Source organism: Rhinoderma darwinii, chromosome 2 (assembly GCF_050947455.1).
Source record: "Rhinoderma darwinii isolate aRhiDar2 chromosome 2, aRhiDar2.hap1, whole genome shotgun sequence".
Lineage (NCBI taxonomy): Eukaryota > Metazoa > Chordata > Amphibia > Anura > Rhinodermatidae > Rhinoderma > Rhinoderma darwinii.
Genome location: NC_134688.1, coordinates 204677857 through 204690119, shown reverse-complemented (window position 1 = coordinate 204690119; position 12263 = coordinate 204677857). Strand labels below are relative to the sequence as shown.

General features: G+C 42.4%; 1 protein-coding gene across 2 annotated transcripts in view; it reads left to right on the top strand.

Annotated features, from left to right (window-relative positions):
* The window catches only part of CFAP47 (cilia and flagella associated protein 47), a 546843-nt gene that overhangs the window by 80060 nt on the left and 454520 nt on the right, over positions 1-12263 (top strand). For both annotated transcript variants that reach the window (XM_075852746.1, XM_075852745.1), the window contains 3 exons: positions 5977-6054; positions 9728-9872; positions 10994-11088. In XM_075852746.1, coding sequence (XP_075708861.1) covers positions 5977-6054; positions 9728-9872; positions 10994-11088 — 318 coding nt within the window. The remainder of the gene's footprint in view (positions 1-5976; positions 6055-9727; positions 9873-10993; positions 11089-12263) is intronic.

Here is a 12263-nt window from a genome sequence, read left to right as displayed (position 1 = left end):
GGAGAACCCACATTACAATTTATGGGGTGTATGTCTCCGGTGGCACATGCTGGGCACAATATATCGGACACTGAAATGGCATATATGTATAGGAAATTGCAAATCTCACTTTGCACCATCTACTGCGCATTACCTTTTACACAATAACTGTTGGGTCAAAATGCTCACTACACTCTAGATGAATGTCTTAAGGGGTGTAGTTTTTAAAATGGGGTCACTTCTCGGGGGTTTCAACTGTACTGGTACCTCAGGGGTTCTGCCTACATGACTTAGCACCAGAAAAGCTCCAGTAGGCTAAATGGTGGTCCTTCCCTTCTGAGCCCTGTCGTGTGCCCAGGCAGCTAATAACAGCCACATGTAGGGTATTGCCGTACCCGGGAGAACCCACATTACAATTTATGGGGTGTATGTCTCCAGTGGCACATGCTGGGCACAATATATCAGACACTGAAATGGCATATATGCATAGGAAATTGCAAATCTCACTTTGCACCATCTGCTGCGCATTACCTTTTACACAATAACTGTGGGGTCAAAATGCTCACTACACCACTAGATGAATGTCTTAAGGGGTGTAGTTTTTAAAATGGGGTCACTTCTCGGGGGTTTCAACTGTACTGGTACCTCAGGGGTTCTGCCTACATGACTTAGCACCAGAAAAGCTCCAGTAGGCTAAATGGTGGTCCTTCCCTTCTGAGCCCTGTCGTGTGCCCAGGCAGCTAATAACAGCCACATGTAGGGTATTGCCGTACCCGGGAGAACCCACATTACAATTTATGGGGTGTATGTCTCCAGTGGCACATGCTGGGCACAATATATCAGACACTGAAATGGCATATATGCATAGGAAATTGCAAATCTCACTTTGCACCATCTGCTGCGCATTACCTTTTACACAATAACTGTGGGGTCAAAATGCTCACTACACCACTAGATGAATGTCTTAAGGGGTGTAGTTTTTAAAATGGGGTCACTTCTCGGGGGTTTCAACTGTACTGGTACCTCAGGGGTTCTGCCTACATGACTTAGCACCAGAAAAGCTCCAGTAGGCTAAATGGTGGTCCTTCCCTTCTGAGCCCTGTCGTGTGCCCAGGCAGCTAATAACAGCCACATGTAGGGTATTGCCGTACCCGGGAGAACCCACATTACAATTTATGGGGTGTATGTCTCCAGTGGCACATGCTGGGCACAATATATCAGACACTGAAATGGCATATATGCATAGGAAATTGCAAATCTCACTTTGCACCATCTGCTGCGCATTACCTTTTACACAATAACTGTGGGGTCAAAATGCTCACTACACCACTAGATGAATGTCTTAAGGGGTGTAGTTTTTAAAATGGGGTCACTTCTCGGGGGTTTCAACTGTACTGGTACCTCAGGGGTTCTGCCTACATGACTTAGCACCAGAAAAGCTCCAGTAGGCTAAATGGTGGTCCTTCCCTTCTGAGCCCTGTCGTGTGCCCAGGCAGCTAATAACAGCCACATGTAGGGTATTGCCGTACCCGGGAGAACCCACATTACAATTTATGGGGTGTATGTCTCCAGTGGCACATGCTGGGCACAATATATCAGACACTGAAATGGCATATATGCATAGGAAATTGCAAATCTCACTTTGCACCATCTGCTGCGCATTACCTTTTACACAATAACTGTGGGGTCAAAATGCTCACTACACCACTAGATGAATGTCTTAAGGGGTGTAGTTTTTAAAATGGGGTCACTTCTCGGGGGTTTCAACTGTACTGGTACCTCAGGGGTTCTGCCTACATGACTTAGCACCAGAAAAGCTCCAGTAGGCTAAATGGTGGTCCTTCCCTTCTGAGCCCTGTCGTGTGCCCAGGCAGCTAATAACAGCCACATGTAGGGTATTGCCGTACCCGGGAGAACCCACATTACAATTTATGGGGTGTATGTCTCCAGTGGCACATGCTGGGCACAATATATCAGACACTGAAATGGCATATATGCATAGGAAATTGCAAATCTCACTTTGCACCATCTGCTGCGCATTACCTTTTACACAATAACTGTGGGGTCAAAATGCTCACTACACCACTAGATGAATGTCTTAAGGGGTGTAGTTTTTAAAATGGGGTCACTTCTCGGGGGTTTCAACTGTACTGGTACCTCAGGGGTTCTGCCTACATGACTTAGCACCAGAAAAGCTCCAGTAGGCTAAATGGTGGTCCTTCCCTTCTGAGCCCTGTCGTGTGCCCAGGCAGCTAATAACAGCCACATGTAGGGTATTGCCGTACCCGGGAGAACCCACATTACAATTTATGGGGTGTATGTCTCCAGTGGCACATGCTGGGCACAATATATCAGACACTGAAATGGCATATATGCATAGGAAATTGCAAATCTCACTTTGCACCATCTGCTGCGCATTACCTTTTACACAATAACTGTGGGGTCAAAATGCTCACTACACCACTAGATGAATGTCTTAAGGGGTGTAGTTTTTAAAATGGGGTCACTTCTCGGGGGTTTCAACTGTACTGGTACCTCAGGGGTTCTGCCTACATGACTTAGCACCAGAAAAGCTCCAGTAGGCTAAATGGTGGTCCTTCCCTTCTGAGCCCTGTCGTGTGCCCAGGCAGCTAATAACAGCCACATGTAGGGTATTGCCGTACCCGGGAGAACCCACATTACAATTTATGGGGTGTATGTCTCCAGTGGCACATGCTGGGCACAATATATCAGACACTGAAATGGCATATATGCATAGGAAATTGCAAATCTCACTTTGCACCATCTGCTGCGCATTACCTTTTACACAATAACTGTGGGGTCAAAATGCTCACTACACCACTAGATGAATGTCTTAAGGGGTGTAGTTTTTAAAATGGGGTCACTTCTCGGGGGTTTCAACTGTACTGGTACCTCAGGGGTTCTGCCTACATGACTTAGCACCAGAAAAGCTCCAGTAGGCTAAATGGTGGTCCTTCCCTTCTGAGCCCTGTCGTGTGCCCAGGCAGCTAATAACAGCCACATGTAGGGTATTGCCGTACCCGGGAGAACCCACATTACAATTTATGGGGTGTATGTCTCCAGTGGCACATGCTGGGCACAATATATCAGACACTGAAATGGCATATATGCATAGGAAATTGCAAATCTCACTTTGCACCATCTGCTGCGCATTACCTTTTACACAATAACTGTGGGGTCAAAATGCTCACTACACCACTAGATGAATGTCTTAAGGGGTGTAGTTTTTAAAATGGGGTCACTTCTCGGGGGTTTTAACTGTACTGGTACCTCAGGGGCTTCTGCATACATGACTTAGCACAAGAAAAGCTCCAGTAGGCCAAATGGTGGTCCTTTCCTTCTGAGTCCTGCCATGGGCCCAAACATCAGTTTATCACCACAAATGGGGTATTGCCGCACTCAGGACAAATTGGGCAACAAAATGGGGTGTTTTATTCCTTGTGAAAATAAGAAATTTTGAACAAAAATTACATCTTAATGGAAAAAAATATCATTTTTTTAATTCACAGCCCAATTCAAATAGGTGCTGTGAAAAAACGGTGTGGTCAAAATGATAACAACAACCATAAATGAATTCCTTGAGGGGTCTAGTTTCCAAAATGGGGTCACTTCTGGTGGGTTTCCATTGCTTTCATACCTCAACACCTCTTCAAACCTGGCATGCTGCCTAAAATATATTCTAATAAAAAAGAGGCCTCAAAATGCACTAGGTGCTCCTTTGTTTCTGAGGCTTGTGTTTTATTCCACGAGCGCACTAGAGCCACATGTGGGACATTTCTAAAAACTGCAGAATCTGGACAATACATATTTAGTAGTATTTCTCTGGTAAAATCTTCTGTGTTACAGAAAAAAATGGAATAATATTGAAATTCAGCAAGAAAAATGAAATTTGCAAATTTCACCTCCACATTGCTTTAATTCCTGTGAAATGCCTGAAGGGTTAAAAAACTTTCTAAATGCTGTTTTGAATACTTTGAGGGGTCTAGTTTTTAAAATGGGGTGTTTTATGGGGGTTTCTAATACATAGGCCCCTCAAAGCCACTTCAGAACTCAAGAGGTACCTTAAAAAAAAGGCTTTTGAAATTTTCTTAAAAATATGAGAAATTGCTGTTTATGTTCTAAGCCTTGTAACGTCCAAGAAAAATAAAAGAATGTTAAAAAAACGATGCCAATCTAAAGTAGACATATGGGAAATGTGAACTAGTAACTATTTTGGGTGGTATAACCGTCTGTTTTACAAGCAGATGCATTTAAATTCTGAAAAATGCAATTTTTTCAAAATTTTCTCTAAATTTTGCAATTTTTCACCAATAAACACTGAATATATCGACCAAATTTTACCACGAACATGAAGCCCAAAGTGTCACGAGAAAACAATCTCAGAATCGCTTGGATAGGTTTAAGCATTCCGACGTTATTACCACATAAAGTGAAATATGTCAGATTTGAAAAATGGGCTCTGAGCCTTAAGGCCCAAACTAGGCTGCGTCCTTAAGGGGTTAATGTACAGTTTTTGGATACAATATGTATGTCAGTATTGTATTCTTAGATATACTGTAATACATAAATAGTTACTAATATAATTATTTCAACATGATATAAAAGTCATTACCAGTGGCGTAACTACCGTTATAGCAGCCGTATCTCCCCGCTCTGCCATTAAACAAAAGACATGTATCCCCTATCCACATGATAGGGGATACATGTGTGATCGCTGGCATTGATAGGGAGAACGGGGGACTGAAAGTCCCCTGAAGTTCTCCATCACAAACCTCGGACTTCCGGGGTCTGTGTCGGCAGCTTCGTAGAAATGAATGGAGCGCCGGTCACGCTTGTGCGCATGCGTGACCAGCGCTCCATTCATTTTTATTGAGCTGCGCAGACGCCGGAAGTCAGAGGTTAGTCATGGAGAACTTGGGGGACTTTCGGTCCCCCATTCTCCCTATCGCTGCCAGCGATCACACATGTATCCCCTATCCTGTGGATAGGGGATACATGTCTTTTGTCTTTTCACACTGTAGGTCGCATTTTTTTGGGGGGTTGGGGACGCTGTATAGCGTTGCCTACATGGGGGGGGCTGTGTGGCGTTCCCTACGGGGGGGGGGTGCTCTGTATGGCGTTCCCTACAGGGGGGGGGGGCTGTAAGGCGCTCCCTACAGGGGGGGCTGTATGGCGTTCCCTACAGGGGGGGCTGTATGGCGTTCCCTACAGGGGGGGCTGTATGGCGTTCCCTACAGGAGGGGCTGTATGGTGTTCCCTACAGGGTGGGCTGTATGGCGTTCCCTACAGATAACGCCATACAGCCCCCCTGTAGGGAACGCCATACAGACCCCCCTGTAGATAACGCCATACAGCCACCTTTGTAGAGAACACCATACAGCCCCCCTGTGGATTATGCCATACAGCCCCCCTGTAGAGAACGCCATACAGCCCCCCTGTGGATAGCGCCATACAGTCCCCCTGTGGATAGCGCCATACAGCCCCCTGTGAATAACGCCATACAGCCCCCACTGTAGATAGTGCCATACAGCCCCCCTGTAGATAACGCCATACAGCCCCCCTGTAGATAGCGCCATACAGTCCCCCCTGTAGATAACGCCATACAGCCCCTCTGTAGATGGCGCCATACAACCCCCTCTGTAGATAATGCCATACAGCCCCCTTTGTAGATATCTACAGGGGGGACTGTATGGCGCTATCTACAGAGGGGGCTGTATGGCGTTATCTACAGAGGGGGCTGTATGGCGTTATCTACATGGGGGCTGTATGGCGTTATCTAAAGGGGGGGTGTAAAAAAGGCACTATCTACAAGGGGGGGGGGGGGTTGTGTGACACCCAGGGGAGGGGGGGCCCCAGTCAAAAGTTTGCTATGGGGCCCAGTCTTTCCTAGTTACGCCCCTGGTCATTACATATGTTTTCATTTGCTTTCTGTTATATTGCAACATGCATTTATTTGTATGTATTCTTCCCTCTCAGGTATCAGTGCGTAATTCAAAGACTCTAGATTTGAGAGTTGGAGGCTCGGTCGTGCCACCCGAAGTAGACATTTCTGTTGTGAGTTGCAGATTTACTACAATTTATTGTGACATGTGCTGGATGTTAACTAAAATCCCATCAGACATATCTTACAGTTTGATCAACGAATAATGTGTGTATTGTACCAAAACAAGTGTTTAAAAGAAATAAGTCACATGATGAAGCGCATTTCACACCGACTCCTCTAGAGAAATAAATGCATTTGTACATAATTTGCTGTTCAAAGGAATTCAGCTGAAATTGTGTCTGTTCCTCATGGATAACCCCGGGTATTCACTAGTAAAGTATTGTGCGTTCTGAAAAGACCACATTTGTAGAACAGCATTATTAACATCTAAATAACATGTCAGGTTACAAGGGTAATGCTCAAGATGAAATACTAAGCCCCAAGCCAAACTGGCTATTATGCTCAGATGGTCTTATATTTGAGATAGATAGATAGATAGATAGATAGATAGATAGATAGATAGATAGATAGATAGATAGATAGATAGATAGATAGATAGATAGATACTAATTAGATTTAACCCCTTCGGGACAAATCCATTTTTTTATTTTCGTTTTTCACTCTTTTATTTCACTCGTTTTTCACTCTTTTATTTTTTATTTTTTTCCGTCAATAGAGTGGCTTATTTTTTTCGGGAGGCATTGTAGTGTCTTTTGGTACCATTTATAGTTCCATATAGTGTACTAGGAAACTGAAAAAAATAATCTTTGCAGAGATTGGATGTTGGAAAAAACTGCAATTCCTCAATTGTTTTTTAGGTTTCGTTTTTACGGCTTTTACCGTGCAGTAAAAACAACAACTTATCTTTATTCTGTGGCTCAATACAATTACGGTGATACCAAATTTATATAGGTTTTATTTATATTTTACTACTTTTATTGATAATAAACTTTTTGCTAAAAAAAAATAATGTTTTGTGTCGCCACATTCTGAGAGCCATAACTTTTTTATTTTTCCCCCGATTGAGTGGTGTGAGGGCTTATTTTTTGCAGGACGAGCTGTAGTTTTTATCCGTACCATTTTTTGGTACGCAGAGCTTTTGATCACTTTTTATAAAAAAAATGTTAGAGCTAAGTTGACGAAAAAACAGCGATTTTGGCGTTTTACATTTTTTTTACGGCGTTCACCGTGCGCGTTAAATAAATGCTATATTGTAATAGTTCAGACTTTTATGGACGCAGCGATACCAATTTTGTTTACTTTTTTATTTTTTACATTACTTTAGGGGGAAAAGGTTTTTTTTTAACTTTTAATATTATTATTTTTTTTCACTACGAAAAACTTTTTTAACTTTTTTTTACACACTTTCTTAGCCCCCCTAGGGGACTTGAGCCAGCGATCACTGGTACAATATACTGCAATGCCAATGTATTGCAGTATATCGGCATTTTTACAGGTAGGGCTTAACAGAGGCAGAGTGAAGGCAGTCCTGGGGGCCTTAATTAGGCCCCTGGGCTGCCATAACAACCGTTATCCCTCAGGGGGGGGTGATGAGCTGTCGGAAGGTGCCGCCCCCCTCTTTTCAACGCCTCAGCGGCTGCAGTCGCAATTGACCGCAGCATTTGAGAGGTTAAACAGCCAGAACCCGCAGCATATGGAGCGCGCTTAGAGCGTGAGTGTGCTCCAAACATCACCCCCCGCACCCGGACATAATGGCACGTCCGGGTGCTCAAAGGGGTTAATAAAAAATATTCTGCAATGTTGTGTCTATAGTTCATATGCAGATCTATTTGTCTCCATGGTTACAGACTACAAACAAGTCTGTGTGTTGTCTGAACCTGCAATCATGTGTTACTCCACACAATTATCCCCTTCTTTTTACTAACCTACGGACAGTAGAAGAGTGGGCAGATGGAAGGGAGTGACCCAATACTGCAGGATCGTATTACGTAAAGGGTTTGTTTAAAGTAACGTTTAGGCCAGGATCACTCACACAGTTTTGATGCAGTTTGTGTGGCAGTTTTTGTCTGAGTTTTTTGAGCCAAACACATAAAAGAAAGGCGATGCATCAGTCTTTTCTTTATACATTTCCTTTCTTTTGGATCCACCTCTGACTTCGGCTTAAAAAACGGAACCAAAAACTGCCACAAAAAGTGTGTGTGTTCCTGGCCGTATACTCTCTTATTCAAACAGTCTTTCAATATTCATTTTTTTCTGAATTGGATGGACTTATGTCTTTTTTTCAGCCTCACAAACTATTGTTTTTTGTATGTTGCTATGTTTACACAGCTCCGTACTGCACAGGTCTGTACTTTTAGTAGCGGCTGGTATTACAACTCACATATACAAAAGAGCTGGTGGGCATTACATAATGAATTGAACAAATGATATTAAGAGAGCTGCAAACTAACAATGTCCAATATTATTTGTTTAATATTGATGGCCATCGATTTTAAAGAACCGGATAACCCAGTTAATCTAGCTTTTACTAAATCCATTTCTAAGAGTAACCCAAAATGCTATGTTCTGAGGCTTTCTATATATTTATAGTACACTTGAGACAGTAACTTATGTATCAATACTAATTACATCACTATTAGCCAAATCATCCAAATATTGGAATGTTAGCGATTACCTCAAGGCTGCTGCAGTCTGCCGGGAGAGAGTGTGCACGTAAAGCGCAACCCAAAATCCGCAACCACTCTGATCAACAGCGTCTAAGGCTACTCTGAGGTGTTCGCCAGAGCCAACCCCAAGGTTAGATGGACTTTGCTGCTCAGAACCCAGGTTGTCTTAGCAGAGTACAGTCTGGGACGAGAGGTAAAATGCAGGCAAACTTGAGCTGGAAACCAAACAGCCAGAGGGTAACTGAAAGTTAAAAACAGAAGGCAAGAGGATATCAGGAATAGCAAAGGGTCAAAACCGGCCAGGAGCGGATAATCAAAATCGGTAAGCAGAGAGTAAACGGGAGACAAGCCGAGGTCAATGTACATGAGGTCCAGAATCAGAAGTGCAGGTGATGTCAGAAGCTTGATCAGAAACCAAAGGAGGAAAATTCACAAGCAAAGGACAGGTGGAAAAGACAGGCATGAATACAACCCCACAGCTGATTGGCAGACGGACAGGGAAAAGAGATAGGCTCAAGGCAAAGGAGGAACTGCCCCGAAGCTAGAGAAGTCGTCATAGCGACCTTAGGGGAGCAGGTGTTTTCCTAACAAATATATTCCGTTAATATAAAACATAGGTTTTATCTATAACATGGCAACAAATTGCAATAATATTCAGTAAGGGCAACTACGTATGGGCCCTCTCTGTAGATTGCATATGGCAAACACTTGGATGTAAAATACATATTTTGAGTCTTCTTTTAAACACATGTAAATAGTAAATTGTTGAATTCATCAAAAGCATTCTTTTAATAAAAACATATTGTTTTACATATTGAAGAAGTACAAGTTATCTGGGACTTCTATAAACATATATGTTTTATTTTCCATTTCATTTAAATTAGTTCTAATAATAGCAAACATATTTTATAGTGCAAATAACCTTTTCAAGTCATAAAAAAAACGGTGTGATTATTTTTTTAACCTTTGGAGAAAGATTAAAGAGACATTTTAAATGTTTTCTACAATTTACTACAGGAACACTATTAGGTTGTGTTCACAAACCAGCAAACGTGAATACATCATTAGGTCTGTTCTCTAAGTTTTTATTTTTGTGTACTGTGTTTTTGCCTTTCAGAGCTCAATCCTTTTTCCTGGTGTGTATGTTAACTCTTCTCAAGCTATACAGTTTATGCTTCAGAATAAAGGCATGGCTCGTGCAAGAGTAGAATTTGACCTTTCGAAATATGAAGATTTTTCCTTAACATTCAAAGAAGATGCAGGTACTGTAATTACGGGGTAGGGAGACAGACAGGTGAGCCCTAATCTACCCGCCACTCAGTCCCTGCCTACTTGCAACGGCCCGTCCTAGGCGACGGCGTACAACTGGGCGACGGTCCCTACGCTCAATAAGTGCACGACAGACAAACAGACAAGGGTACACAGAAGCTAAGGGAAATGGGGCAGTTGCCCACGGCAACACAGTGAGTAACAAGAGTAGTGAACGAGCCGAGTCAAACCAGAAGTGCACGAGGTACAAATCGCAGAGCAGGAGCGTAGTCAGTAAAGCCAGGGTCAAAAATTAAGCAAGGTCAATAATCATAGCAGGAGCAGCAGAGCCAGGAAACAGAAAAGAATCACAGGCAAAAGAGGAGCAGGAAATGCAGGTATAAATAGACAGAGGGCGGGAGCTAGCTCTGTCTGGCCAGGCTGTGATGGGCTCTCCCACTCCTCAGCCTCCCAGCCTGACTGGTAGAAGATCGTGTCACTCTCTCAGACTTAGGAGCAGGTGCAGACTGATTACCCACGGGCGTCGACACAGAAGCTGTGTCTGGCAGATCCTTTCCAGGTACTCTTATTAACTAAAAAGGGGCATGATACATACTATTAGTCATGAGATTAACGGTTATGCCATTAGACATGGAATCGATGTAAAGAACTTTTTACATTTTGTTATAGTATTTGCTATTACTGCCTCTTCTGGCAGGGCATTTTAAAGTTTGACTACTACTATCTGGTGGATAAATCATGGTATAAGGACAGAAAACATTTATGGAGTTGACAGTCATTTCTAAACTAAACTAAATATTTATAAACTGGCAAGAAACAGTGGTGACTAGAAGACGTTCAACAACAGTTGTTAGGCAATGATCAGCATCGAAGACACTCAACGTCAGGGAAAGGTGTCTAGGAATGGACTAAATAGTAAATCTTGGTGCAGTGGCACCTCACCAATCATAAGACACAAGTCACAGCTTCTCATTGGTTCAGAGGAGCCCCTATTTAACAAGATTAATACAGAATGATCAGATGACTTTACCATGGTGTCATGTTTATGTTAATATACATAGAAGTCTGTTATATGTATTGGTTATATTACTTATTCTGCTTTTTTCTTTTTTAGCAGTTGAAGTTGACCCACTATATCCTCATCTATATACTTTGGATTTAGAAGAGAATGAGGCTCTTAAATGTGCACTTCATTTCAGTCCTAAGGAAGTAAGTTTTTAAATTAATATAATATTTAATACTGTCATACTCACATGGGTCCAGGAAGCAGCTGAGGTCTGAATTCCCTTGGGATTTTTCTTCCTGGTCAAACAAGTAACTGTTTATTGGGAGAAATTCCCTGCGTCTTCCATGTTAGTTATGCAGGCATAGTAAAGCATATCTCCTGGGTTCACCCCATATCTCAGCTGATTAGGCTCCTCTAACTATGAATATATGGAAAATAGACACAAGCATTTAACACCATTGTTTATGTTCAGTGTGGTATGACTTTGAGATAAGTTAAGAAGAGATGTTCCTGCACAATAGGGTGTCAGGGTCCTCTTACATGGCCCAAAGTTGGCCGTGTAAACGAGCGCCGATCAACGAGACAGCTCGTTGATCGGCGTTCGTTTACTCCATTCACATGTATGGTGACAAGAGCTCATTACTACGATTGGTCGTCCTCATACATTTCTATCATGTCGGCAGCATGTCTCCCTGTTTACACAGGGAGATGTGCTGCCGACAAAGATAATATTTCAGTTCTTTAAAACGATGCGATCATCATTTGCATTGATCGGGAACGAGGGTTTGCGCAATAGTGAGATGTGCTGCCTATAACGATAATATTTTAGGCTGCATAAACCATACTATCGGCCAATGAACGACCGTTTGTACATTCTTTGGCTGAACATTGCCCTGTTTACACAATGTTCGGGAACGAGGGTTTGCCCGATAGTTGGCACGTGTAAAAGGGCCATTACTCCAATTTGGCCACATACCTGGAGTCTAGATATCTACAGTAGGCCAATTGCTGCAGTCTGAAGGTACCAAATTTTTAGGCAAGTAGTGACAGTCCACCGTCTTTCAAGCTTCAAAGCAATTTATATTAAGTTTCAATGTGACTTTGGGGATAATAAGCGCTGCAATATTGTACCATGTGCACAGTGATATCCCATCATATTATGTTTTCATTGCTTCTGTGAGGATGTGTGACCTACGTTTTGCTTCTTTTGTATCGCTTCTTAATTACATTGTAATAACAGTAAAACGTTATAAAGAAAGTGTTGGTTAATTACATTTACTCTATCATTTGTGGTCAACAGGATTTGCCAGAGAAATAAATGCAGTGCCATAAGATATTATCTATTTTCTGTTATCTCTTTTAATTTGTTTTAGCCAGA